Below are 27,910 nucleotides of genomic sequence, written 5' to 3'. Positions count from 1 at the left end.
GGCCATATACACACAGTAATACTGCCTGGGCATATACACACAGTACTACTGCCTGGCCATATACACACAGTACTACTGCCTGGCCATATACACACAGTACTACTACCTGGCCATATACACACAGTACTACTGCCTGGCCATATACACACAGTAATACTGCCTGGGCATATACACACAGTACTACTGCCTGGCCATATACACACAGTACTACTGCCTGGCCATATACACACAGTACTACTGACTGGCCATATACACACAGTACTACTGCCTGGCCATATACACACAGTACTACTGACTGGCCATATACACACAGTACTACTGCCTGGCCATATACACACAGTACTACTGCCTGGCCTACACCATCATCCTCATACAAGACAGTAGTATGCACCCCTGACCAAGGGCACAGCGCAGTACCAAGGGCGGCACAGACCTTTGTTTACTGCTTTAGCCAATCAGGGCACTGTATTCCAGAGGGGTGGGGGATGTATATTTATAGCAGGCCTCTGTCTACGTGGCAGAGCCCCTGAATCCGAGGCTGTAGCCTGCAGGGTCCATTGGGAGTGACTACTGTCCTCTGTCGCAGCTGGGTCGGCAGGTTGACCAGCTAATTGACTGTAGTGGAGGAGGAGGTAGAAGTGTTCTGCGGTCACAATTCTATTCTATACTATACAATGCAGTACTATATAATACTATGCAATATTATACAATACAATACAGTACTATACAATACTATACAATGTTATACAATACAATACAGTATTATACCATTCTATACAGTACTATACAATACAGTATTATACCATTCTATACAGTACTATACAATACAGTATTATACCATTATATACAGTACTATACAATACAGTATTATACCGTTCTATACAATACTATACAATGTTATACAATACAATACAGTAATATACCATTCTATACAATACAATGAGGTACTATACCATTATATACAATGCAATGCAGTACTATACAATGCAATACAGTACTATACAATACAATGCAGTACTATACAATACAATACAGTACTATACCATTCTAGGGGCGGCAGGATAGCCTAGTGGTTAGAGCGTTGGACTAGTAACCGAAAGGTTGCAAGTTCGAATCCCCGAGCTGAGAAGGTACAAATCTGTCGTTCTGCCCCTGAACAGGCAGTTAACCCGCTGTTCCTAGGCCGTCATTGAAAATAAGAATTTGTACTTAACTGACTTGCCTAGTAAAATAAAGGTAAAATAAAAGAAATGAAAAATACAATACAGTATTATACAATACAGTACTATACCATTCTATACAATACAATGCAGTACTATACCATTCTATACAATACAATACAGTACTATACAATTCTATACAATACAATACAGTACAATACAGTACTATACCATTCGATACAATGCAATGCAGTACTATACAATACAATACAATTCTATACAATTCAATGCAGTGCTATACAAAACTATACAATATTATACAATACAATACCATTCTATACAAAACAATAAAGTATTATACCATTCTATACAGTATTGTACCATTATATACAGTAATATACAATACTATACAATACAGTATTTTACCATTCTATGCAATTCAATGCAGTACTATACAATACAGTGCTATACCATTCTATACAATACAATATGATACCAGTCTATACAATTCAATACAGTAGTATACCATTCTATACAATTAAATGCAGTACTATACAATACTATACAATATTATACAATACAATACAGTACTATACAATACAATACCATTCTATACAATTCAATGCAGTACTATACAATACTATACAATATTTTACAATACAATACAGTACTATACAATTCAATGCAGTACTATACAGTACTATACCATTCTATACAATACAGTACAGTGCTATACAATACTATACAATACAGTACAGTACAATACAAGACCATTCTATACAGTACTATACAATACAATACAATACAGTACTATACAATTCATTACAGTACTATGCAATACTATACAATACAATACAGTACTATACAATTCAATACAATACTATATAATATTATTCAATACTATACTGTACTATACAATCCAATACAGTACTATACAATACCATTCTATACAATATTATACAGTACTATACAATACTATACAATATTATACAGTACTATACAATACTATACAATTCAATACAGCACTATACAATACTATGCAATACAATACAGTACTATATCATTCCAAACATCACTATACAATATCAAATCAAATCAAATCATACAATACTACACAATACTATACAGTACTATACAATACGGTAGAAATACTATACAATACCATATTATACAGTACTATATGAGAGGCCTCTAGCTGACTAAGTGAGTTCTGCTGTATGGATGTGTTCAGAGAGAGGGAAAGATCAGAGTGTTTATCCAGGAACCATGGTTAGAAAGCATGGTAGCAACACTGATAGGGAGTCAGACCAGACCAGCCCATTCCAGCCGGGCCAGCCCATTCCAGCCGGGCAAGCCCAGTCAGACCAGGCCAGCCCATTCCAGCCGGGCCAGCCCATTCCAGCCAGGCCAGCCCAGTCAGACCAGGCCAGCCCATTCCAGCCAGGCCAGCCCATTCCAGCCGGGCCAGCCCATTCCAGCCGGGCCAGCCCATTCCAGCCAGGCCAGCCCAGTCAGACCAGGCCAGCCCATTCCAGCCGGGCCAGCGCAGTCAGACCAGGCCAGCCCATTCCAGCCGGGCCAGCCCAGTCAGACCAGGCCAGCCCATTCCAGCCAGGCCAGCCCATTCCAGCCGGGCCAGCCCATTCCAGCCAGGCCAGCCCATTCCAGCCAGGCCAACCCATTCCAGCCGGGCTAGCCCATTCCAGCCGGGCCAGCACAGTCAGACCAGGCCAGCCCATTCCAGCCGGGCCAGCCCAGTCAGACCAGGCCAGCCCATTCCAGCCAGGCCAGCCCATTCCAGCCGGGCCAGCCCATTCCAGCCAGGCCAGCCCATTCCAGCCGGGCCAGCCCATTCCAGCCAGGCCAGCCCATTCCAGCCGGGCCAGCCCAGTCAGACCAGGCCAGCCCATTCCAGCCAGGCCAGCCCAGTCAGACCAGGCAAGCCCATTCCAGCCGGGCCAGCCCATTCCAGCCAGGCCAGCCCATTCCAGCCGGGCCAGCCCAGTCAGACCAGGCCAGCCCATTCCAGCCAGGCCAGCCCATTCCAGCCGGGCCAGCCCATTCCAGCCAGGCCAGCCCATTCCAGCCGGGCCAGCCCAGTCAGACCAGACCAGCCCATTCCAGCCGGGCCAGCCCAGTCAGACCAGGCCAGCCCATTCCAGCCAGGCCAGCCCATTCCAGCCGGGCCAGCCCAGTCAGACCAGGCGAGCCCATTCCAGCCGGGCCAGCCCAGTCAGACCAGGCCAGCCCATTCCAGCCAGGCTAGTCCATTCCAGCCGTGCCAGCTCAGTCAGACCAGGCCAGCCCATTCCAGCCAGGCCAGCCCATTCCAGCCGTGCCAGCTCAGTCAGACCAGACCATTCCAGCCTGGCCAGCCCAGTCAGACCAGGCCAGCCCATTCCAGCCAGGCAAGCCCATTCCAGCCGGGCCAGCCCATTCCAGCCTGGCCAGCCCATTCCAGCCGGGCCAGCTCAGTCAGAGCAGACTAGACCAGCCGGGCTAGCCCATTCTAGCCGGGCCAGCTCAGTCAGACCAGACTAGACCAGCCGGGCTAGCCCATTCTAGCCGGGCCAGCTCAGTCAGACCAGACTAGACCAGCCGGGCTAGCCCATTCTACCCGGGCCAGCCCATTCTAGCCGGGCCAGCTCAGTCAGACCAGACTAGACCAGCCAGGCTAGCCCATTCTAGCCGGGCCAGCTCAGTCAGACCAGACCAGCCGGGCCAGCCCATTCTAGCCGGGTCAGACCAGACTAGACCAGCCGGGCTAGCCCATTCTAGCCGGGCCAGCCCATTCTAGCCGGGCCAGCTCAGTCAGACCAGACTAGACCAGCCGGGCTAGCCCATTCTAGCCGGGCCAGCTCAGTCAGACCAGACCAGCCGGGCCAGACCATTCTATCCGGGCCAGCTCAGTCAGACCAGACCAGGCCAGCCGGGCCAGCCCATTCCAGCCAGGCCAGCTCAGTCAGACCAGACCAGGCCAGCCGGGCCAGCCCCTTCTAGCCGGGCCAGCTCAGTCAGACTAGACCAGCCGGGCCAGCCCATTCTAGCCGGGCCAGCTCAGTCAGACCAGACTAGACCAGCCGGGCCAGCCCATTCTAGCTGGGCCAGCTCAGTCAGACCAGACCATTCCAGCCGGGCCAGCTCAGTCAGATCAGACCATTCCAGCCGGGCCAGCTCAGTCAGACCAGACCAGGCCAGCCGGGCCTAGGCAGAGTTGTGCTCTGTATGCAGGGCAGAGAGAGAGAGAGACAGAGAGAGAGATAGCTCTGATTGCATTGCAGGGCTTTTAGATGGGGCGGATGTGAGAGCGGACAGGCTATCCTCGGTGTGAGGGATCGATAGAGAAGTGGCTTCCTCCATTTTGCTGCTGCACAGAACAGATCTCCTCTGTTCCTAGTAGCTTTCTGCCTCATAGGCTATATTTAAATATGAGCAGTGACACAGCACAGTGCATTACACAAACAGGGCCGAGGAGTCACGTTATATCTGCATCCCAAATGGCACCATATTCTCTCCATTGTGCTCTACTTTTGACCTTTTGACCCTACGGTGCGTGTCCCTGGTCAAAAGTAGTGCACTATATAGGGAATAGGGTGCCATTAGTGCACTATATAGGGAATAAGGTGCCATTAGTGCACTATATAGGGAATAGGGTGCCATTAGTGCACTATATAGGGAATAAGGTGCCATTAGTGCACTATATAGGGAATAGGGTGCCATTAGTGCACTATATAGGGAATAGGGTGCCATTAGTGCACTATATAGGGAATAGGGTGCCATTAGTGCACTATATAGGGAATAAGGTGCCATTAGTGCACTATATAGGGAATAGGGTGCCATTAGTGCACTATATAGGGAATAAGGTGTCATTAGTGCACTATATAGGGAATAAGGTGTCATTAGTGCACTATATAGGGAATAGGGTGCCATTAGTGCACTATATAGGGAATAAGGTGCCATTAGTGCACTATATAGGGAATAGGGTGCCATTAGTGCACTATATAGGGAATAAGGTGTCATTAGTGCACTATATAGGGAATAGGGTGCCATTAGTGCACTATATAGGGAATAAGGTGCCATTTGGGATGCCTCCTATGTGCCTGAACTAAAAAAGTAAGTCTCCATTCTGTTGAAACAGATAATAAAGCATTGCTATTGCCCGTCCAGCGTGTGACGTCGAATCGGCCTCGATGCTCCTACTGCGTCTCCTCAATGCATTAGCTTCATCATTCTCTTCCTGTTTTTACGGGAACGTGTGAGTGACTGACAGAGAGTGAAATAAATGCTGGAACCAACAAACAGCATCATTTTTTTAACCATAGTCTTTTCATTTAGTCTGTTACATTAGTTCAGTACAATGTGATCACAGTGTAGCAATACTGTTAATCAGTGTTCATTGGAGATATTCACTATATGAATTATCACTTCCCTTTAAAGTCAGATTTGTCTCTACTTAATTCCATCCTGTTTGTGTTCCTGTTTCCTTCCAAGTTTTGACCTGGTGACCAACGGGGGCGTGGCCATCGCCCTGCGCTTCGAGCGCGCTCCGTTCATCACCCAGGAGCACACTCTGTGGTTGCCATGGGGACGCTTCTTCGTCATGGATACCATCGTGATGCGTCACGAGGAGAATGAGATCCCCAGCTGTGATGTCAGTGGCTTCTCGCGTCCGTCCCCCATCTTGTCGCCGGCACCCCTCACCGCCTTCGCCGGGGCCTGCTCCGAGAGGGGGACCATCGTACCCGAAATACAGGTACAGACTCTGATAGGATGTCAATTTGAATCCCAGCAATGTAATATGATCTCTGGTTTTTTCACCCCTATTTTACCAGGTATGTTGACTGAGAAACACATTTTAAGTTGGGGGACCTGGGGGATAGTTACAGAGGAGTGGGATGAATGAGCCACCATCTTGTCCTCTCAGTACCCCCTTCCTCTCATCCCTGCACTGTGGGCTGTGGTTTACATGCACATCTTCTGTTCTGTTCTCTCCTGTTCTCTTCTGTTCTGTTCTGTTCTGTTCTCTCCTATTCTCTTCTGTTCTGTTCTGTTCTGTTCTCTCCTGTTCTCTCCTATTCTGTTCTGTTCTGTTCTGTTCTCTCCTATTCTCTTCTGTTCTGTTCTGTTCTGTTCTCTCCTGTTCTGTTCTCTCCTGTTCTCGTCTGTTCTGTTCTGTTCTGTTCTCTCCTGTTCTGTATTGTTCTCTTCTGTTCTGTTCTCTTCTGCCGTCCTCTGTTCTCTCCTGTTCTGTTCTCTCCTGTTCTCTTCTGTTCTGTTCTGTTCTCTCCTGTTCTCTCCTGTTCTCTCCTGTTCTGTTCTCTCCTGTTCTGTTCTCTTCTGTTCTGTTCTCTCCTGTTCTCTCCTGTTCTGTTCTCTCCTGTTCTCTTCTGTTCTGTTCTGTTCTCTCCTGTTCTGTTCTCTTCTGCCGTCCTCTGTTCTCTCCTGTTCTGTTCTCTCCTGTTCTGTTCTCTCCTGTTCTGTTCTCTCCTGTTCTGTTCTCTCCTGTTCTGTTCTCTCCTGTTCTGTTCTCTCCTGTTCTGTTCTCTTCTGTCGTCCTCTGTTCTCTCCTGTTCTGTTCTCTCCTGTTCTGTTCTCTCCTGTTCTGTTCTCTCCTGTTCTGTTCTCTCCTGTTCTGTTCTCTCCTGTTCTGTTCTCTTCTGTCGTCCTCTGTTCTCCTCTGTTCTCTTCTCTTCTCCTCTGTCTCTCCTATTATAATGATTCATGCCAGATGTGGTACAGACAGCTAAAGCTCCCCACTCTAAAGACCAGACACCAATGATGCTATCTGACCAGGGTAATAATGACTCAGTCCTGTGATGCTATCTGACCAGTGTAATAATGACTCAGTCCTGTGATGCTATCTGACCAGGGTAATAATGACTCAGTCCTGAGATTCTATCTGACCAGGGTAATAATGACTCAGTCCTGTGATTCTATCTGACCAGGGTAATAATGACTCAGTCCTGTGATTCTATCTGACCAGGGTAATAATGACTCAGTCCTGTGATGCTATCTGACCAGGGTAATAATGACTCAGTCCTGTGATGCTATCTGACCAGGGTAATAATAACTCAGTCCTGTGATGCTATCTGACCAGGGTAATAATGACTCAGTCCTGTGATGCTATCTGACCAGGGTAATAATGACTCAGTCCTGTGATGCTATCTGACCAGGGTAATAATGACTCAGTCCTGTGATGCTATCTGACCAGGGTAATAATGACTCGGTCGTCATGACGATGATAAATACATCTCCTCAACACCCAGGACACATTTTAATTTCTATGAGGTTTACAAGTGGGTGTTTAAAAGGCAGTATCATAGAGGCTTCCTCACTGTCTAGTGTGATCTGCTCTCTACCAGCCCATCCCTCTCTTTCTCTCTCTCTCTCTCTCTCTCTCTCTCTCTCTCTCTCTCTCTCTCTCTCTCCTCTCTCTCTCTCTCTCTCTCTCTCTCTCTCTCTCTTTCTCTCTCTCTCTCTCTCTCTCTGTCTCTCTCTCTCTCTCTCTCTCTCTCTCTCTCTCTCTCTCTCTCTCTCTCTCTCTCTCTCTCTCTCTCTCTCTCTCTCTCTCTCTCTCTCTCTCTCTCTCTCTCTCTCTCTCTCTCTCTCTCTCTCTCTCTCTCTCTCTCTCTCTCTCTGTCTCTCTCTTTCTCTCTCTCTCTCTCTCTCTCTCTCTCTCTCTCTCTCTCCATAACAGATCTGTCTGTCTGTCTGTCTGTCTGTCTGTCTGTCTGTCTGTCTGTCTGTCTGTCTGTCTGTCTGTCTGTCTGTCTGTCTGTCTGTCTGTCTGTCTGTCTGTCTGTCTGCCTGTCTGTCTGTCTGTCTGTCTGTTGTAAGACTGCCCCGGGGTGGACAGTCTATATCAACACCAGGGTATTAATTCATCTCTAGTGCATCAACACATGGACACAAACTGTACACGGTTTGAGCGTCCAAGTACATATTAGTGTTAGTTATGAAATGAATGAAAGATAACAACAAACATGCTCCTCCTGTTGATGGTGGTGTAACACTGTATCCCCCCCCTCCCCAGGCTCTCCAGGAGGAGGTTCCTATCCCCGGGACAGACATGGTGTTGAGCTCCCTGAGCAGTAGTGTGGTAGTATAACGGTCAATATGTCCCCCCGGTGTAACCATCTATTTCTTCCCCCCTCTCCCCAGGCTCTCCAGGAGGAGGGTCCTATCCCCGGGACAGACATGGTGTTGAGCTCCCTGAGCAGTAGTGTGGTAGTATAACGGTCAATATGTCCCCCTGGTGTAACCATCTATTTCTTCCCCCCCCTCTCCCTAGGCTCTCCAGGAAGAGGTTCCTATCCCCGGGACAGACATGGCGTTGAGCTACCTGAGCAGTAGGAGCCCTGGGTATAAGTCCATCCTGCGGGTGACCCTGACCCACTCCACCGTGCCCTTTAACCTGATGAAGGTACACCTTGTGGTGGCGGTGGAGGGACGCCTGTTCAGGAAGTGGTTCCCTGTTGCTCCTAATCTCAACTATAACTTCGTCTGGGACAAGGCTGATGTCTACAGTCAGAAGGTCTATGGGCTGTCTGAGGCCTTCGGTGAGGGAACGCTTATTATTTATCCTTTGTTTTAACGGTATGTGCATGTTGGTGGGTGTTTAGAGGAAGGACACACCTGTATTTGTATGTTGGTGGGTGTTTGGTGGAAGGACACACCTGTATGTGTATGTTGGTGGGTGTTTAGAGGAAGGACATACCTGTATTTGTATGTTGGTGGGTGTTTGGTGGAAGGACACACCTGTATTTGTATGTTGGTGGGTGTTTAGAGGAAGGACACACCTGTATTTGTATGTTGGTGGGTGTTTGGTGGAAGGACACACCTGTATTTGTATGTTGGTGGGTGTTTAGAGGAAGGACACACCTGTATGTGTATGTTGGTGGGTGTTTGGTGGAAGGACACACCTGTATGTGTATGTTGGTGGGTGTTTGGTGGAAGGACACACCTGTATTTGTATGTTGGTGGGTGTTTGGTGGAAGGACACACCTGTATTTGTATGTTGGTGGGTGTTTGGTGGAAGGACACACCTGTATTTGTATGTTGGTGGGTGTTTGGTGGAAGGACACACCTGTATTTGTATGTTGGTGGGTGTTTGGTGGAAGGACACACCTGTATTTGTATGTTGGTGGGTGTTTGGTGGAAGGACACACCTGTATTTGCATGTTGGTGGGTGTTTGGTGGAAGGACACACCTGTATTTGTATGTTGGTGGGTGTTTGGTGGAAGGACACACCTGTATGTGTATGTTGGTGGGTGTTTGGTGGAAGGACACACCTGTATGTGTATGTTGGTGGGTGTTTGGTGGAAGGACACACCTGTATGTGTATGTTGGTGGGTGTTTGGTGGAAGGACACACCTGTAGTGTTTGGAGGAAGGACACACCTGTATTTGTATGTTGGTGGGTGTTTGGTGGAAGGACACACCTGTATTTGTATGTTGGTGGGTGTTTGGTGGAAGGACACACCTGTATTTGTATGTTGGTGGATGTTTAGAGGAAGGACACACCTGTATTTGTATGTTGGTGGGTGTTTGGTGGAAGGACACACCTGTATTTGTATGTTGGTGGGTGTTTGGTGGAAGGACACACCTGTATTTGTATGTTGGTGGGTGTTTAGAGGAAGGACATACCTGTATTTGTATGTTGGTGGGTGTTTAGAGGAAGGACATACCTGTATTTGTATGTTGGTGGGTGTTTAGAGGAAGGACACACCTGTATTTGTATGTTGGTGGGTGTTTAGAGGAAGGACACACCTGTATGTGTATGTTGGTGGGTGTTTAGAGGAAGGACACACCTGTATTTGTATGTTGGTGGGTGTTTAGAGGAAGGACACACCTGTATTTGTATGTTGGTGGGTGTTTGGTGGAAGGACACACCTGTATTTGTATGTTGGTGGGTGTTTGGTGGAAGGACACACCTGTATTTGTATGTTGGTGGGTGTTTAGAGGAAGGACACACCTGTATTTGTATGTTGGTGGGTGTTTGGTGGAAGGACACACCTGTATTTGTATGTTGGTGGGTGTTTGGTGGAAGGACACACCTGTATTTGTATGTTGGTGGGTGTTTAGAGGAAGGACACACCTGTATTTGTATGTTGGTGGGTGTTTGGTGGAAGGACACACCTGTATTTGTATGTTGGTGGGTGTTTAGAGGAAGGACACACCTGTATTTGTATGTTGGTGGGTGTTTGGTGGAAGGACACACCTGTATTTGTATGTTGGTGGGTGTTTAGAGGAAGGACACACCTGTATTTGTATGTTGGTGGGTGTTTGGTGGAAGGACACACCTGTATTTGTATGTTGGTGGGTGTTTGGTGGAAGGACACACCTGTATTTGTATGTTGGTGGGTGTTTGGTGGAAGGACACACCTGTATTTGTATGTTGGTGGGTGTTTAGAGGAAGGACACACCTGTATTTGTATGTTGGTGGGTGTTTAGAGGAAGGACACACCTGTATTTGTATGTTGGTGGGTGTTTGGTGGAAGGACACACCTGTATTTGTATGTTGGTGGGTGTTTAGAGGAAGGACACACCTGTATGTGTATGTTGGTGGGTGTTTAGAGGAAGGACATACCTGTATGTGTATGTTGGTGGGTGTTTAGAGGAAGGACATACCTGTATGTGTATGTTGGTGGGTGTTTGGTGGAAGGACACACCTGTATTTGTATGTTGGTGGGTGTTTGGTGGAAGGACACACCTGTATGTGTATGTTGGTGGGTGTTTGGTGGAAGGACATACCTGTATTTGTATGTTGGTGGGTGTTTAGAGGAAGGACACACCTGTATTTGTATGTTGGTGGGTGTTTGGTGGAAGGACACACCTGTATTTGTATGTTGGTGGGTGTTTGGTGGAAGGACACACCTGTATTTGTATGTTGGTGGGTGTTTGGTGGAAGGACATACCTGTATTTGTATGTTGGTGGGTGTTTAGAGGAAGGACACACCTGTATGTGTATGTTGGTGGGTGTTTAGAGGAAGGACACACCTGTATGTGTATGTTGGTGGGTGTTTGGTGGAAGGACACACCTGTATTTGTATGTTGGTGGGTGTTTAGAGGAAGGACACACCTGTATTTGTATGTTGGTGGGTGTTTAGAGGAAGGACATACCTGTATTTGTATGTTGGTGGGTGTTTGGTGGAAGGACACACCTGTATGTGTATGTTGGTGGGTGTTTGGTGGAAGGACACACCTGTATTTGTATGTTGGTGGGTGTTTGGTGGAAGGACACACCTGTATTTGTATGTTGGTGGGTGTTTAGAGGAAGGACATACCTGTATTTGTATGTTGGTGGGTGTTTAGAGGAAGGACATACTGTACCTGTATTTGTATGTTGGTGGGTGTATTATGGATAGATTGATTGTTTGATTCGGACCCAGATTGGCACTGCATGTCAGTGCTATGTGGGGCTCAGAGTGGACCAGGGGTCTAAGACACTGCATCTCAGTGCTATGTGGGGGCTCCAGAGTGGACCAGGGGTCTAAGACACTGCATCTCAGTGCTATGTGGGGGGCTCCAGAGAGGAGCAGGGGTCTAAGACACTGCATCTCAGTGCTATGTGGGGGCTCCAGAGTGGACCAGGGGTCTAAGACACTGCATCTCAGTGCTATGTGGGGGCTCCAGAGTGGAGCAGGGTCTCCGACACTGCATCTCAGTGCTATGTGGGGGGCTCCAGAGAGGAGCAGGGGTCTCGACACTGCATCTCAGTGCTATATGGGGTCCAGAGTCGACCAGGGTCTAAGACACCGCATCTCGGTGCTATGTGGGGGGCTCCAGAGTAGAGCAGGGGTCTAAGACACCGCATCTCAGTGCTATGTGGGGGCTCCAGAGAGGAGCAGGGGTCTAAGACACCGCATCTCAGTGCTATGTGGGGGGCTCCAGAGTGGACCAGGGGTCTAAGACACTGCATCTCAGTGTAGGAGGCGTCACTGCAGTCCCTGGTTCAAATACAGGCTGTCCCATAGGGCAGCGCTCAATTGGCCCAGCGTTGGCTGTGTTTGGCTGGGGGTAGGCCGTCACTGTAAATAAGAATTTGTTAAATAAAGTTTAAATAAATGTAAAAAATTAAAATTGATGGAAAGATTGATTGATTGAATTACGGTTGATTGGTTGATTGAATTACGGTTGATTGGTTGGTTGAATTACGGTTGATTGGTTGATTGAATTACGGTTGATTGGTTGATTGAATTACGGTTGATTGGTTGTTTGAATTACGGTTGATTGGTTGATTGAATTACGGTTGATTGGTTGGTTGAATTACGGTTGATTGGTTGATTGAATTACGGTTGATTGGTTGGTTGAATTACGGTTGATTGGTTGATTGAATTACGGTTGATTGATTGATTGAATTACGGTTGATTGGTTGATTGAATTACGGTTGATTTATTGATTGAATTACGGTTGATTGGTTGGTTGAATTACGGTTGATTGGTTGGTTGAATTACGGTTGATTGGTTGGTTGAATTACGGTTGATTGGTTGATTGAATTACGGTTGATTGGTTGATTGAATTACGGTTGATTGATTGATTGAATTACAGGTGATTTATTGATTGTGTTGTTCTACTTGTATGTATGTTGTTAATCAGTAATGGAACAATAAAGATTGTTCTGAATCTATTTTTACCTGGTCTCTTTCAGAGTAACTAAACACCTGTCCTCTCTCTCTCTCTCTAGTGTCAGTGGGTTATATAGTAACTACTCACCTGTCTCTCTCTCTCTCTCTCTAGTGTCAGTGGGTTATATAGTAACTACTCACCTGTCCTCTCTCTCTCTCTCTCTAGTGTCAGTGGGTTATATAGTAACTACTCACCTGTCCTCTCTCTCTCTCTCTAGTGTCAGTGGGTTATATAGTAACTACTCACCTGTCCTCTCTCTCTCTAGTGTCAGTGGGTTATATATTAACTACTCACCTGTCCTCTCTCTCTCTCTCTCTCTCTCTAGTGTCAGTGGGTTATATAGTAACTACTCACCTGTCCTCTCTCTCTCTCTCTAGTGTCAGTGGGTTATATAGTAACTACTCACCTGTCCTCTCTCTCTCTCTAGTGTTAGTGGGTTATATAGTAACTACTCACCTGTCCTCTCTCTCTCTAGTGTCAGTGGGTTATATATTAACTACTCACCTGTCCTCTCTCTCTCTCTCTAGTGTCAGTGGGTTATATAGTAACTACTCACCTGTCCTCTCTCTCTCTCTCTAGTGTCAGTGGGTTATATAGTAACTACTCACCTGTCCCTCTCTCTCTCTCTAGTGTCAGTGGGTTATATAGTAACTAATCACCTGTCTCTCTCTCTCTCTCTAGTGTCAGTGGGTTATATAGTAACTACTCACCTGTCCTCTCTCTCTCTCTCTAGTGTCAGTGGGTTATATAGTAACTACTCACCTGTCTCTCTCTCTCTCTCTAGTGTCAGTGGGTTATATTAACTACTCACCTGTCTCTCTCTCTCTCTAGTGTCAGTGGCTTATACTACTCACCTGTCCTCTCTCTCTCTCTAGTGTCAGTGGGTTATATAGTAACTACTCACCTGTCTCTCTCTCTCTCTCTCTAGTGTCAGTGGGTTATATAGTAACTACTCACCTGTCTCTCTCTCTCTCTCTAGTGTCAGTGGGTTATATAGTAACTACTCACCTGTCTCACCTCTCTCTCTCTAGTGTCAGTGGGTTATATAGTAACTACTCACCTGTCCTCTCTCTCTCTCTCTCTAGTGTCAGTGGGTTATATAGTAACTACTCACCTGTCCTCTCTCTCTCTCTCTAGTGTCAGTGGGTTATATAGTAACTACTCACCTGTCTCTCTCTCTCTCTCTAGTGTCAGTGGGTTATATAGTAACTACTCACCTGTCTCTCTCTCTCTCTCTCTCTAGTGTCAGTGGGTTATATAGTAACTACTCACCTGTCCTCTCTCTCTCTCTCTAGTGTCAGTGGGTTATATAGTAACTACTCACCTGTCCTCTCTCTCTCTCTCTAGTGTCAGTGGGTTATATAGTAACTAATCACCTGTCCTCTCTCTCTCTCTAGTGTCAGTGGGTTATATAGTAACTACTCACCTGTCTCTCTCTCTCTCTCTCTAGTGTCAGTGGGTTATATAGTAACTACTCACCTGTCCTCTCTCTCTCTCTAGTGTCAGTGGGTTATATAGTAACTACTCACCTGTCCTCTCTCTCTCTCTCTCTAGTGTCAGTGGGTTATATAGTAACTACTCACCTGTCTCTCTCTCTCTCTCTAGTGTCAGTGGGTTATATAGTAACTACTCACCTGTCCTCTCTCTCTCTCTCTCTCTAGTGTCAGTGGGTTATATAGTAACTACTCACCTGTCCTCTCTCTCTCTAGTGTCAGTGGGTTATATAGTAACTACTCACCTGTCCTCTCTCTCTCTAGTGTCAGTGGGTTATATAGTAACTACTCACCTGTCCTCTCTCTCTCTCTCTAGTGTCAGTGGGTTATATAGTAACTACTCACCTGTCCTCTCTCTCTAGTGTCAGTGGGTTATATAGTAACTACTCACCTGTCCTCTCTCTCTCTAGTGTCAGTGGGTTATATAATAACTACTCACCTGTCCTCTCTCTCTCTCTCTCTCTAGTGTCTGTGGGTTATATAGTAACTACCCACCTGTCCTCTCTCTCTCTCTCTAGTGTCAGTGGGTTATATAGTAACTACTCACCTGTCTCTCTCTCTCTCTCTCTAGTGTCAGTGGGTTATATAGTAACTACTCACCTGTCCTCTCTCTCTCTAGTGTCAGTGGGTTATATAGTAACTACTCACCTGTCCTCTCTCTCTCTCTCTCTCTAGTGTCAGTGGGTTATATAGTAACTACTCACCTGTCTCTCTCTCTCTCTAGTGTCAGTGGGTTATATAGTAAACTCACCTCTCTCTGTCTCTCTCTCTCTCTCTCTAGTGTCAGTGGGTTATATAGTAACTACTCACCTGTCTCTCTCTCTCTCTCTCTCTAGTGTCAGTGGGTTATATAGTAACTACTCACCTGTCCTCTCTCTCTCTCTCTCTAGTGTCAGTGGGTTATATAGTAACTACTCACCTGTCCTCTCTCTCTCTCTCTCTCTCTAGTGTCAGTGGGTTATATAGTAACTACTCACCTGTCCTCTCTCTCTCTCTCTAGTGTCAGTGGGTTATATAGTAACTACTCACCTGTCCTCTCTCTCTCTCTAGTGTCAGTGGGTTATATAGTAACTACTCACCTGTCCTCTCTCTCTCTCTCTAGTGTCAGTGGGTTATATAGTAACTACTCACCTGTCCTCTCTCTCTCTCTCTAGTGTCAGTGGGTTATATAGTAACTACTCACCTGTCCTCTCTCTCTCTCTCTCTCTAGTGTCAGTGGGTTATATAGTAACTACTCACCTGTCCTCTCTCTCTCTCTCTCTAGTGTCAGTGGGTTATATAGTAACTACACACCTGTCCTCTCTCTCTCTCTCTAGTGTCAGTGGGTTATATAGTAACTACTCACCTGTCCTCTCTCTCTCTAGTGTCAGTGGGTTATATAGTAACTACTCACCTGTCCTCTCTCTCTCTCTCTCTAGTGTCAGTGGGTTATATAGTAACTACTCACCTGTCCTCTCTCTCTCTCTAGTGTCAGTGGGTTATATAGTAACTAATCACCTGTCCTCTCTCTCTCTCTCTAGTGTCAGTGGGTTATATAGTAACTACTCACCTGTCCTCTCTCTCTCTCTAGTGTCAGTGGGTTATATAGTAACTACTCACCTGTCCTCTCTCTCTCTCTAGTGTCAGTGGGTTATATAGTAACTACTCACCTGTCCTCTCTCTCTCTCTCTCTAGTGTCAGTGGGTTATATAGTAACTACTCACCTGTCCTCTCTCTCTCTCTCTCTAGTGTCAGTGGGTTATATAGTAACTACTCACCTGTCTCTCTCTCTCTCTAGTGTCAGTGGGTTATATAGTAACTACTCACCTGTCCTCTCTCTCTCTCTCTAGTGTCAGTGGGTTATATAGTAACTACTCACCTGTCCTCTCTCTCTCTCTCTCTCTAGTGTCAGTGGGTTATATAGTAACTACTCACCTGTCCTCTCTCTCTCTCTCTCTCTCTCTCTCTAGTGTCAGTGGGTTATATAGTAACTACTCACCTGTCCTCTCTCTCTCTCTCTCTCTAGTGTCAGTGGGTTATATAGTAACTACTCACCTGTCCTCTCTCTCTCTCTCTCTAGTGTCAGTGGGTTATATAGTAACTACTCACCTGTCCTCTAGTGTCTCTCTCTCTCTCTCTCTAGTGTCAGTGGGTTATATAGTAACTACTCACCTGTCCTCTCTCTCTCTCTCTATCTAGTGTCAGTGGGTTATATAGTAACTACTCACCTGTCCTCTCTCTCTCCTAGTGTCTCTCTCTCTCTCTCTCTAGTGTCAGTGGGTTATATAGTAACTACTCACCTGTCTCTCTCTCTCTCTCTAGTGTCAGTGGGTTATATAGTAACTACTCACCTGTCCTCTCTCTCTCTCTCTCTAGTGTCAGTGGGTTATATAGTAACTACTCACCTGTCCTCTCTCTCTCTCTCTCTCTCTAGTGTCAGTGGGTTATATAGTAACTACTCACCTGTCCTCTCTCTCTCTCTCTCTAGTGTCAGTGGGTTATATAGTAACTACTCACCTGTCCTCTCTCTCTCTCTCTCTAGTGTCAGTGGGTTATATAGTAACTACTCACCTGTCCTCTCTCTCTCTCTAGTGTCAGTGGGTTATATAGTAACTACTCACCTGTCCTCTCTCTCTCTCTCTAGTGTCAGTGGGTTATATAGTAACTACTCACCTGTCTCTCTCTCTCTCTCTCTCTAGTGTCAGTGGGTTATATAGTAACTACTCACCTGTCCTCTCTCTCTCTCTCTAGTGTCAGTGGGTTATATAGTAACTACTCACCTGTCCTCTCTCTCTCTCTCTCTAGTGTCAGTGGGTTATATAGTAACTACTCACCTGTCTCTCTCTCTCTCTAGTGTCAGTGGGTTATATAGTAACTACTCACCTGTCTCTCTCTCTCTCTCTCTAGTGTCAGTGGGTTATATAGTAACTACTCACCTGTCCTCTCTCTCTCTCTCTCTCTCTAGTGTCAGTGGGTTATATAGTAACTACTCACCTGTCCTCTCTCTCTCTAGTGTCAGTGGGTTATATAGTAACTACTCACCTGTCCTCTCTCTCTCTCTAGTGTCAGTGGGTTATATAGTAACTACTCACCTGTCCTCTCTCTCTCTCTCTAGTGTCAGTGGGTTATATAGTAACTACTCACCTGTCTCTCTCTCTCTCTCTCTCTAGTGTCAGTGGGTTATATAGTAACTACTCACCTGTCCTCTCTCTCTCTCTAGTGTCAGTGGGTTATATAGTAACTACTCACCTGTCCTCTCTCTCTCTCTAGTGTCAGTGGGTTATATAGTAACTACTCACCTGTCCTCTCTCTCTCTCTCTCTCTAGTGTCAGTGGGTTATATAGTAACTACTCACCTGTCCTCTCTCTCTCTCTAGTGTCAGTGGGTTATATAGTAACTACTCACCTGTCCTCTCTCTCTCTCTCTAGTGTCAGTGGGTTATATAGTAACTACTCACCTGTCCTCTCTCTCTCTCTCTCTAGTGTCAGTGGGTTATATAGTAACTACTCACCTGTCCTCTCTCTCTCTCTCTCTCTAGTGTCAGTGGGTTATATAGTAACTACTCACCTGTCCTCTCTCTCTCTCTCTCTAGTGTCAGTGGGTTATATAGTAACTACTCACCTGTCCTCTCTCTCTCTAGTGTCAGTGGGTTATATAGTAACTACTCACCTGTCCTCTCTCTCTCTCTCTAGTGTCAGTGGGTTATATAGTAACTACTCACCTGTCCTCTCTCTCTCTCTCTCTAGTGTCAGTGGGTTATATAGTAACTACTCACCTGTCCTCTCTCTCTCTAGTGTCAGTGGGTTATATAGTAACTACTCACCTGTCCTCTCTCTCTCTCTCTAGTGTCAGTGGGTTATATAGTAACTACTCACCTGTCCTCTCTCTCTCTCTCTCTAGTGTCAGTGGGTTATATAGTAACTACTCACCTGTCCTCTCTCTCTCTCTCTAGTGTCAGTGGGTTATATAGTAACTACTCACCTGTCCTCTCTCTCTCTCTCTAGTGTCAGTGGGTTATATAGTAACTACTCACCTGTCCTCTCTCTCTCTCTCTAGTGTCAGTGGGTTATATAGTAACTACTCACCTGTCCTCTCTCTCTCTCTCTCTAGTGTCAGTGGGTTATATAGTAACTACTCACTCTAGTGTCCTAACTCTCTCTCTCTCTCTCTAGTGTCAGTGGGTTATATAGTAACTACTCACCTGTCTCTCTCTCTCTCTAGTGTCAGTGGGTTATATAGTAACTACTCACCTGTCTCTCTCTCTCTCTCTCTAGTGTCAGTGGGTTATATAGTAACTACTCACCTGTCCTCTCTCTCTCTAGTGTCAGTGGGTTATATAGTAACTACTCACCTGTCCTCTCTCTCTCTCTCTCTAGTGTCAGTGGGTTATATAGTAACTACTCACCTGTCCTCTCTCTCTCTCTCTCTCTAGTGTCAGTGGGTTATATAGTAACTACTCACCTGTCCTCTCTCTCTCTCTCTCTAGTGTCAGTGGGTTATATAGTAACTACTCACCTGTCTCTCCTCTCTCTCTCTAGTGTCAGTGGGTTATATAGTAACTAATCACCTGTCCTCTCTCTCTCTCTAGTGTCAGTGGGTTATATAGTAACTACTCACCTGTCCTCTCTCTCTCTCTCTCTCTAGTGTCAGTGGGTTATATAGTAACTACTCACCTGTCCTCTCTCTCTCTAGTGTCAGTGGGTTATATAGTAACTACTCACCTGTCCTCTCTCTCTCTAGTGTCAGTGGGTTATATAGTAACTACTCACCTCTCTCTAGTGTCTCTCTCTCTCTCTCTCTAGTGTCAGTGGGTTATATAGTAACTACTCACCTGTCCTCTCTCTCTCTCTCTCTAGTGTCAGTGGGTTATATAGTAACTACTCACCTGTCCTCTCTCTCTCTAGTGTCAGTGGGTTATATAGTAACTACTCACCTGTCCTCTCTCTCTCTCTCTCTAGTGTCAGTGGGTTATATAGTAACTACTCACCTGTCCTCTCTCTCTCTCTCTAGTGTCAGTGGGTTATATAGTAACTACTCACCTGTCCTCTCTCTCTCTCTAGTGTCAGTGGGTTATATAGTAACTACTCACCTGTCCTCTCTCTCTCTAGTGTCAGTGGGTTATATAGTAACTACTCACCTGTCCTCTCTCTCTCTCTAGTGTCAGTGGGTTATATAGTAACTACTCACCTGTCCTCTCTCTCTCTCTCTCTAGTGTCAGTGGGTTATATAGTAACTACTCACCTGTCCTCTCTCTCTCTCTAGTGTCAGTGGGTTATATAGTAACTACTCACCTAGTGTGTGGGTTATATAGTAACTACTCACCTCTCTCTCTCTCTCTCTCTCTAGTGTCAGTGGGTTATATAGTAACTACTCACCTGTCCTCTCTCTCTCTCTCTAGTGTCAGTGGGTTATATAGTAACTACTCACCTGTCCTCTCTCTCTCTCTCTAGTGTCAGTGGGTTATATAGTAACTACTCACCTGTCCTCTCTCTCTCTCTCTAGTGTCAGTGGGTTATATAGTAACTACTCACCTGTCCTCTCTCTCTCTCTAGTGTCAGTGGGTTATATAGTAACTACTCACCTGTCCTCTCTCTCTCTAGTGTCAGTGGGTTATATAGTAACTACTCACCTGTCCTCTCTCTCTCTCTAGTGTCAGTGGGTTATATAGTAACTACTCACCTGTCTCTCTCTCTCTCTCTAGTGTCAGTGGGTTATATAGTAACTAATCACCTGTCCTCTCTCTCTCTCTAGTGTCAGTGGGTTATATAGTAACTACTCACCTGTCTCTCTCTCTCTCTCTAGTGTCAGTGTGGGTTATATAGTAACTACTCACCTGTCCTCTCTCTCTCTCTCTCTCTCTCTAGTGTCAGTGGGTTATATAGTAACTACTCACCTGTCTCTCTCTCTCTCTCTAGTGTCAGTGGGTTATATAGTAACTAATCACCTGTCTCTCTCTCTCTCTCTAGTGTCAGTGGGTTATATAGTAACTAATCACCTGTCTAGTGTCAGTGGGTTATATAGTAACTCTCTCTCTCTCTCTCTAGTGTCAGTGGGTTATATAGTAACTACTCACCTGTCCTCTCTCTCTCTCTAGTGTCAGTGGGTTATATAGTAACTACTCACCTGTCCTCTCTCTCTCTCTAGTGTCAGTGGGTTATATAGTAACTACTCACCTGTCCTCTCTCTCTCTAGTGTCAGTGGGTTATATAGTAACTACTCACCTGTCCTCTCTCTCTCTCTCTAGTGTCAGTGGGTTATATAGTAACTACTCACCTGTCCTCTCTCTCTCTCTAGTGTCAGTGGGTTATATAGTAACTACTCACCTGTCCTCTCTCTCTCTCTCTAGTGTCAGTGGGTTATATAGTAACTACTCACCTGTCCTCTCTCTCTCTCTCTCTAGTGTCAGTGGGTTATATAGTAACTACTCACCTGTCCTCTCTCTCTCTCTCTCTAGTGTCAGTGGGTTATATAGTAACTACTCACCTGTCCTCTCTCTCTCTCTAGTGTCAGTGGGTTATATAGTAACTAATCACCTGTCCTCTCTCTCTCTCTCTAGTGTCAGTGGGTTATATAGTAACTACTCACCTGTCTCTCTCTCTCTCTCTCTAGTGTCAGTGGGTTATATAGTAACTACTCACCTGTCCTCTCTCTCTCTCTCTCTAGTGTCAGTGGGTTATATAGTAACTACTCACCTGTCCTCTCTCTCTCTCTCTAGTGTCAGTGGGTTATATAGTAACTAATCACCTGTCCTCTCTCTCTCTAGTGTCAGTGGGTTATATAGTAACTACTCACCTGTCCTCTCTCTCTCTCTCTAGTGTCAGTGGGTTATATAGTAACTACTCACCTGTCCTCTCTCTCTCTCTCTAGTGTCAGTGGGTTATATAGTAACTACTCACCTGTCCTCTCTCCTCTCTCTCTCTAGTGTCAGTGGGTTATATAGTAACTACTCACCTGTCCTCTCTCTCTCTCTCTCTAGTGTCAGTGGGTTATATAGTAACTACTCACCTGTCCTCTCTCTCTCTCTCTCTCTCTAGTGTCAGTGGGTTATATAGTAACTACTCACCTCTCTCTCTCTCTCTCTCTCTAGTGTCAGTGGGTTATATAGTAACTACTCACCTGTCCTCTCTCTCTCTCTAGTGTCAGTGGGTTATATAGTAACTACTCACCTGTCCTCTCTCTCTCTCTCTCTAGTGTCAGTGGGTTATATAGTAACTACTCACCTGTCCTCTCTCTCTCTCTCTAGTGTCAGTGGGTTATATAGTAACTACTCACCTGTCCTCTCTCTCTCTCTCTCTCTAGTGTCAGTGGGTTATATAGTAACTACTCACCTGTCTCTCTCTCTCTCTAGTGTCAGTGGGTTATATAGTAACTACTCACCTGTCCTCTCTCTCTCTCTAGTGTCAGTGGGTTATATAGTAACTACTCACCTGTCCTCTCTCTCTCTCTAGTGTCAGTGGGTTATATAGTAACTACTCACCTGTCCTCTCTCTCTCTCTCTCTCTAGTGTCAGTGGGTTATATAGTAACTACTCACCTGTCCTCTCTCTCTCTCTCTCTCTAGTGTCAGTGGGTTATATAGTAACTACTCACCTGTCTCTCTCTCTCTCTCTCTAGTGTCAGTGGGTTATATAGTAACTACCTGTCCTCTCTCTCTCACCTGTCAGTGGGTTATATAGTAACTACTCTCACCTCTCTCTCTCTCTCTCTCTAGTGTCAGTGGGTTATATAGTAACTACTCACCTGTCCTCTCTCTCTCTCTCTAGTGTCAGTGGGTTATATAGTAACTCAATCACCTGTCCTCTCTCTCTCTCTCTCTAGTGTCAGTGGGTTATATAGTAACTACTCACCTGTCTCTCTCTCTCTCTAGTGTCAGTGGGTTATATAGTAACTACTCACCTGTCTCTCTCTCTCTCACCTCTCTCTCTCTAGTGTCAGTGGGTTATATAGTAACTACTCACCTGTCCTCTCTCTCTCTCTCTAGTGTCAGTGGGTTATATAGTAACTACTCACCTGTCCTCTCTCTCTCTCTCTCTAGTGTCAGTGGGTTATATAGTAACTACTCACCTGTCCTCTCTCTCTCTCTAGTGTCAGTGGGTTATATAGTAACTACTCACCTGTCTCTCTCTCTCTCTAGTGTCAGTGGGTTATATAGTAACTACTCACCTGTCCTCTCTCTCTCTCTCTCTAGTGTCAGTGGGTTATATAGTAACTACTCACCTGTCCTCTCTCTCTCTAGTGTCAGTGGGTTATATAGTAACTACTCACCTGTCCTCTCTCTCTCTCTCTAGTGTCAGTGGGTTATATAGTAACTACTCACCTGTCCTCTCTCTCTCTAGTGTCAGTGGGTTATATAGTAACTACTCACCTGTCTCTCTCTCTCTCTCTCTAGTGTCAGTGGGTTATATAGTAACTACTCACCTGTCCTCTCTCTCTCTAGTGTCAGTGGGTTATATAGTAACTACTCACCTGTCCTCTCTCTCTCTCTAGTGTCAGTGGGTTATATAGTAACTACTCACCTGTCCTCTCTCTCTCTCTAGTGTCAGTGGGTTATATAGTAACTACTCACCTGTCTCACCTGTCTCTCTCTCTCTCTCTCTAGTGTCAGTGGGTTATATAGTAACTACTCACCTGTCCTCTCTCTCTCTCTCTAGTGTCAGTGGGTTATATAGTAACTACTCACCTGTCCTCTCTCTCTCTCTCTCTCTAGTGTCAGTGGGTTATATAGTAACTAATCACCTGTCCTCTCTCTCTCTAGTGTCAGTGGGTTATATAGTAACTACTCACCTGTCTCTCTCTCTCTCTCTCTAGTGTCAGTGGGTTATATAGTAACTACTCACCTGTCCTCTCTCTCTCTCTCTCTCTAGTGTCAGTGGGTTATATAGTAACTACTCACCTGTCCTCTCTCTCTCTCTAGTGTCAGTGGGTTATATAGTAACTACTCACCTGTCCTCTCTCTCTCTCTCTAGTGTCAGTGGGTTATATAGTAACTACTCACCTGTCCTCTCTCTCTCTAGTGTCAGTGGGTTATATAGTAACTACTCACCTGTCCTCTCTCTCTCTCTCTAGTGTCAGTGGGTTATATAGTAACTACTCACATGTCCTCTCTCTCTCTCTCTATCTAGTGTCAGTGGGTTATATAGTAACTACTCACCTGTCCTCTCTCTTTCTCTCTATCTAGTGTCAGTGGGTTATATAGTAACTACTCACCTGTCCTCTCTCTCTCTCTAGTGTCAGTGGGTTATATAGTAACTACTCACCTGTCTCTCTCTCTCTCTCTCTCTAGTGTCAGTGGGTTATATAGTAACTACTCACCTGTCCTCTCTCTCTCTCTCTCTAGTGTCAGTGGGTTATATAGTAACTACTCACCTGTCCTCTCTCTCTCTCTAGTGTCAGTGGGTTATATAGTAACTACTCACCTGTCCTCTCTCTCTCTCTCTCTCTAGTGTCAGTGGGTTATATAGTAACTACTCACCTGTCCTCTCTCTCTCTCTCTAGTGTCAGTGGGTTATATAGTAACTACTCACCTGTCCTCTCTCTCTCTCTCTAGTGTCAGTGGGTTATATAGTAACTACTCACCTGTCCTCTCTCTCTCTCTAGTGTCAGTGGGTTATATAGTAACTACTCACCTGTCCTCTCTCTCTCTAGTGTCAGTGGGTTATATAGTAACTACTCACCTGTCTCTCTCTCTCTAGTGTCAGTGGGTTATATAGTAACTACTCACCTGTCCTCTCTCTCTCTCTAGTGTCAGTGGGTTATATAGTAACTACTCACCTGTCCTCTCTCTCTCTCTCTCTCTCTAGTGTCAGTGGGTTATATAGTAACTACTCACCTGTCCTCTCTCTCTCTCTCTCTAGTGTCAGTGGGTTATATAGTAACTAATCACCTGTCCTCTCTCTCTCTCTCTCTAGTGTTAGTGGGTTATATAGTAACTACTCACCTGTCCTCTCTCTCTCTCTAGTGTTAGTGGGTTATATAGTAACTAATCACCTGTCCTCTCTCTCTCTAGTGTCAGTGGGTTATATAGTAACTACTCACCTGTCCCTCTCTCTCTCTCTAGTGTCAGTGGGTTATATAGTAACTACTCACCTGTCCTCTCTCTCTCTCTCTCTCTAGTGTCAGTGGGTTATATAGTAACTACTCACCTGTCCTCTCTCTCTCTCTCTCTAGTGTCAGTGGGTTATATAGTAACTACTCACCTGTCCTCTCTCTCTCTCTCTCTAGTGTCAGTGGGTTATATAGTAACTACTCACCTGTCCTCTCTCTCTCTCTCTCTCTAGTGTCAGTAGGTTATGAATATGAGTCATGTCCAGACCTGATCCTGTGGGAGAAGAGAACAGCTATTCTACAGGGATATGAGATCATAGCTTCTAACCTCGGAGGCTGGGCCCTGAACAAACACCACGCTCTCAACATTCAGAGTGGTGAGTAGACCAATCCTCTCTCTCTCTCTCTCTCTCTCTCTCTCTCTCTCTCTCTCTCTCTCTCTCGTATGCTCTGCAACGTCCTCTTCATCCATTTTGGGGGGTTAGGGTTAGGAGGGAGGGCCACTGTTTACCCATCCTCTGTTTGCCTTGAGTTAGTGTGGTGTAGGAGTTACACCATTACGCCTGTCAGAAGACATGCTGCTCATTAATGGTTACACATTATATCATACACATACATACCTTACTGCCTCTCTACTAGACCTGTACCCTGATACTACAACACAGTCACTATAAACACACCATACTGCCTCTCTACTAGACCTGGTTTACGTCAATACAGGCTTAAATACTTCCCTGTAGCAAAGATTTGATACATAAGAGCATGTCATTCATACTCAGACAGGTCTGAATTTTTTCGGTGAGGAGGGTCAATTTTCTCCTTTCCAGTGAATTACTCTTAAAAAGGTCATAATTCACTGGAAGGGGAGTGGAAAGACAGGGGACGTAGATCATACCAAATGGCACCCTATTCCCTATTAGGGCCCTGGTCAAAAGTAGTGCACCGTGAAGGGTTTAGGGACACAACCAAGGTCTCATTCAGTCAGGCATGCAGCTCGTCCGTCTGTCCCTGTCAGAGATGCTCATCACAAGAAATGAAGCGTACTTACACTGTAAAGTGTTCAGGAAGGAAGAGGAGAGGAGAGGAGAGGAGAGGAGAGGAGAGGAGAGGAGAGGAGAGGAGAGGAGAGGAGGAGAGGAGAGGAGAGGAGAGGAGAGGAGAGGAGGCACTTGGATCTGTCAGAGACAGTGGGTCTGGACTGGATACGCCGTCCTCCCAGAGTGACTATAGTAGTTCTATCCTCTATGTTTTTATTCAGCATGAAGATACGTTGTGGTCAGTCCTCATCTTCATCGTAATTATTTGTCTGAAACGTTGTGGTCTGTCCATCTTCATCTTCATCAGTCCTCATCTTCATTTATTTGACTGAAACGTTGTGGTCTGTCCTCATCTTCATCGTGATTATTTGACTGAAACGAGTATCCTCCTCACTCAGGTATCCTCCACATGGGGAACGGTGAGAACGTGTTTGTCTCCCAGCAGCCACCTGTGATCGTCAGCGTGATGGGTAACGGTCGGCACCGTAGCATCTCCTGCCCCAGCTGCAATGGGATGGCTGACGGCAACAAGCTCCTGGCTCCCGTCGCTCTGGCGTGCGGCTCAGACGGCAGCCTGTACGTGGGAGACTTCAACTACGTGCGCCGCATCTTCACCACCGGGAACGTTACCAGCGTGCTGGAACTCAGGTATTTCACTACGTTGTTTATTTATTTAACCAGAAAGAAAATGCCTTGGAGGTCAGTGGAGGCTGTTTAGGACTGAACGGTGATAGTAATGTCTGGAACGGAATGAATGGAATGGCATCAAAACACCTGGCAACCATGGAAACCGTGGAAAACGTGGAAACCGTGTGTGTGATGTATTGGATCTGTTAGCACCAGTCCATTCTCCCAAATGAACGTGCCACCAACCTCCTGCGCGATGAGGTAATAAACGTGTTTGGTGAGGAGGACCTAGACTCTACTATAACCATGGCAACAGGCACAGGGGTTCAAATACTATTTGAAATTATTTCCAAATACTTCCTCTCGGTTTTAATTGAGGTATAGAATAGTCAATAGAATAGTCACAAAAGTGCAAAACCCAGCCCGTACTCCAGGCAGGCTAAATCAAACGCAAAAATTATTTGACATATTTAGAATAGTATCTGAACCCAGGTCTGGCAGGCTAGAGCTAGATAGGTGTCCCAAATGGCACCCTATCCCCATAGGAGTCTGGTCAAAAGTAGTGCACTTGGTAGGGAATATGGTGCCATTTGGGACACAGTTCTAGCTCTAGCCTGCCAGACCTGGGTTCAGATACTATTCTAAATATGTCAAATAATTGTAGAGCTAGGGACTCTGTCCTCCAGCCACCGACTCACCCCACCTGGGGCTCAGATGGTCCTTCTCTCTCCTTTCTCGGAGGTGACATAACATGTCCCTTTAAAGCCCAGGTTGATGCTCCTGCCTCTCTCACCCACCTGTGTCAGCTGGGTAGCGACTAAAAATAGGAGGTGGAGAGGATGGATGCATCCCAATTGGCACCCTACTCCATTTTAAAGTGCACTACTTTTTACCAGAGTGCTAAGGGGCCTGGTCAAAAGAGGGTATTGAGAGAGAGGGAGAGAGGGTGTTGAGAGCGATGTAGAAAGGGTATTGGGAGAGAGGGAGAGAGGGTATTGAGAGAGAGGGAGAGAGGGTATTGAGAGAGAGGGAGAGAGGGTATTGAGAGAGATGTAGAAAGGGTATTGGGAGAGAGGTAGTGTTGGTATTGAGAGAGAGGGTATTGAGAGAGGGGGAGAGAGGGTATTGAGAGAGAGGGAGAGAGGGTATTGGGAGAGAGGGAGAGAGGGTATTGAGAGAGAGGGAGAGAGGGTATTGAGAGAGAGGTAGAGAAGGTATTGAGAGAGAGGGAGAGAGGGTATTGAGAGAGAGGTAGAGAAGGTATTGGGAGAGAGGGAGAGAGGGTATTGAGAGAGGGGGAGAGAGGGAGAGAGGGTATTGGGAGAGAGGGTATGTAGAGAGAGGTAGAGAGGGTATTGGGAGAGAGGGTATTGAGAGAGAGGGAGAGGTATTGGGAGAGAGGGTATTGAGAGAGAGGTAGAGAGGGTATTGGGAGAGAGGGTATTTAGAGAGAGGTAGAGAGGGTATTGGGAGAGAGGGTATTTAGAGAGAGGTAGAGAGGGTATTGGGAGAGAGGGTATTGAGAGAGAGGTAGATATGGTATTGAGAGAGAGGTAGAGAGGGTTTTGAGAGAGAGGTAGATAGGGTATTGGGAGAGAGGGAGAGAGGGTATTGAGAGAGGGAGAGAGGGTATTGAAAGAGAGGCGGAGGGGTAGAAACTGAAGACCTGGTATATGTGGAAATGATTTGCTATTGTTTTATTCATAATTATTTGTTCATTACTAATCAAACTCAATTTCACTAACAACTAACTTCTCTCTTTCTTTCCCTGCTGCCTGTGGGTTACTCTGGCAGAAATAAAGATTTCAGGCATAGGTAAGTACCTCATGTTGGAGTCCATGTGTATCCCAAATGGCATCTCATTCCCTGATAGGTCACTACTTCTGAGCAGGACCTTATAGGGCTCTGATAGGTCACTACTTCTGAGCAGGACCTTATAGGGCT

The 27,910-nt window shown here is 45.9% G+C and overlaps 1 protein-coding gene across 1 annotated transcript in view; it reads left to right on the top strand.

The window, feature by feature from the left end:
• Positions 1-27,910, top strand: part of tenm4 (teneurin transmembrane protein 4) — a 377,083-nt gene that overhangs the window by 155,841 nt on the left and 193,332 nt on the right. Inside the window, exons 10-14 of the mRNA XM_065024153.1 lie at positions 5,652-5,913; positions 8,452-8,719; positions 24,536-24,679; positions 25,738-25,987; positions 27,761-27,781. Coding sequence (XP_064880225.1) covers positions 5,652-5,913; positions 8,452-8,719; positions 24,536-24,679; positions 25,738-25,987; positions 27,761-27,781 — 945 coding nt within the window. The remainder of the gene's footprint in view (positions 1-5,651; positions 5,914-8,451; positions 8,720-24,535; positions 24,680-25,737; positions 25,988-27,760; positions 27,782-27,910) is intronic.

The sequence above is a fragment of the Oncorhynchus nerka genome, linkage group LG11, assembly GCF_034236695.1.
Source record: "Oncorhynchus nerka isolate Pitt River linkage group LG11, Oner_Uvic_2.0, whole genome shotgun sequence".
Taxonomy (NCBI): Eukaryota; Metazoa; Chordata; class Actinopteri; order Salmoniformes; family Salmonidae; genus Oncorhynchus; species Oncorhynchus nerka.
The sequence above is the reverse complement of the archived record's forward strand: the minus strand, read 5'-3'. Positions and strand labels throughout refer to the sequence as shown.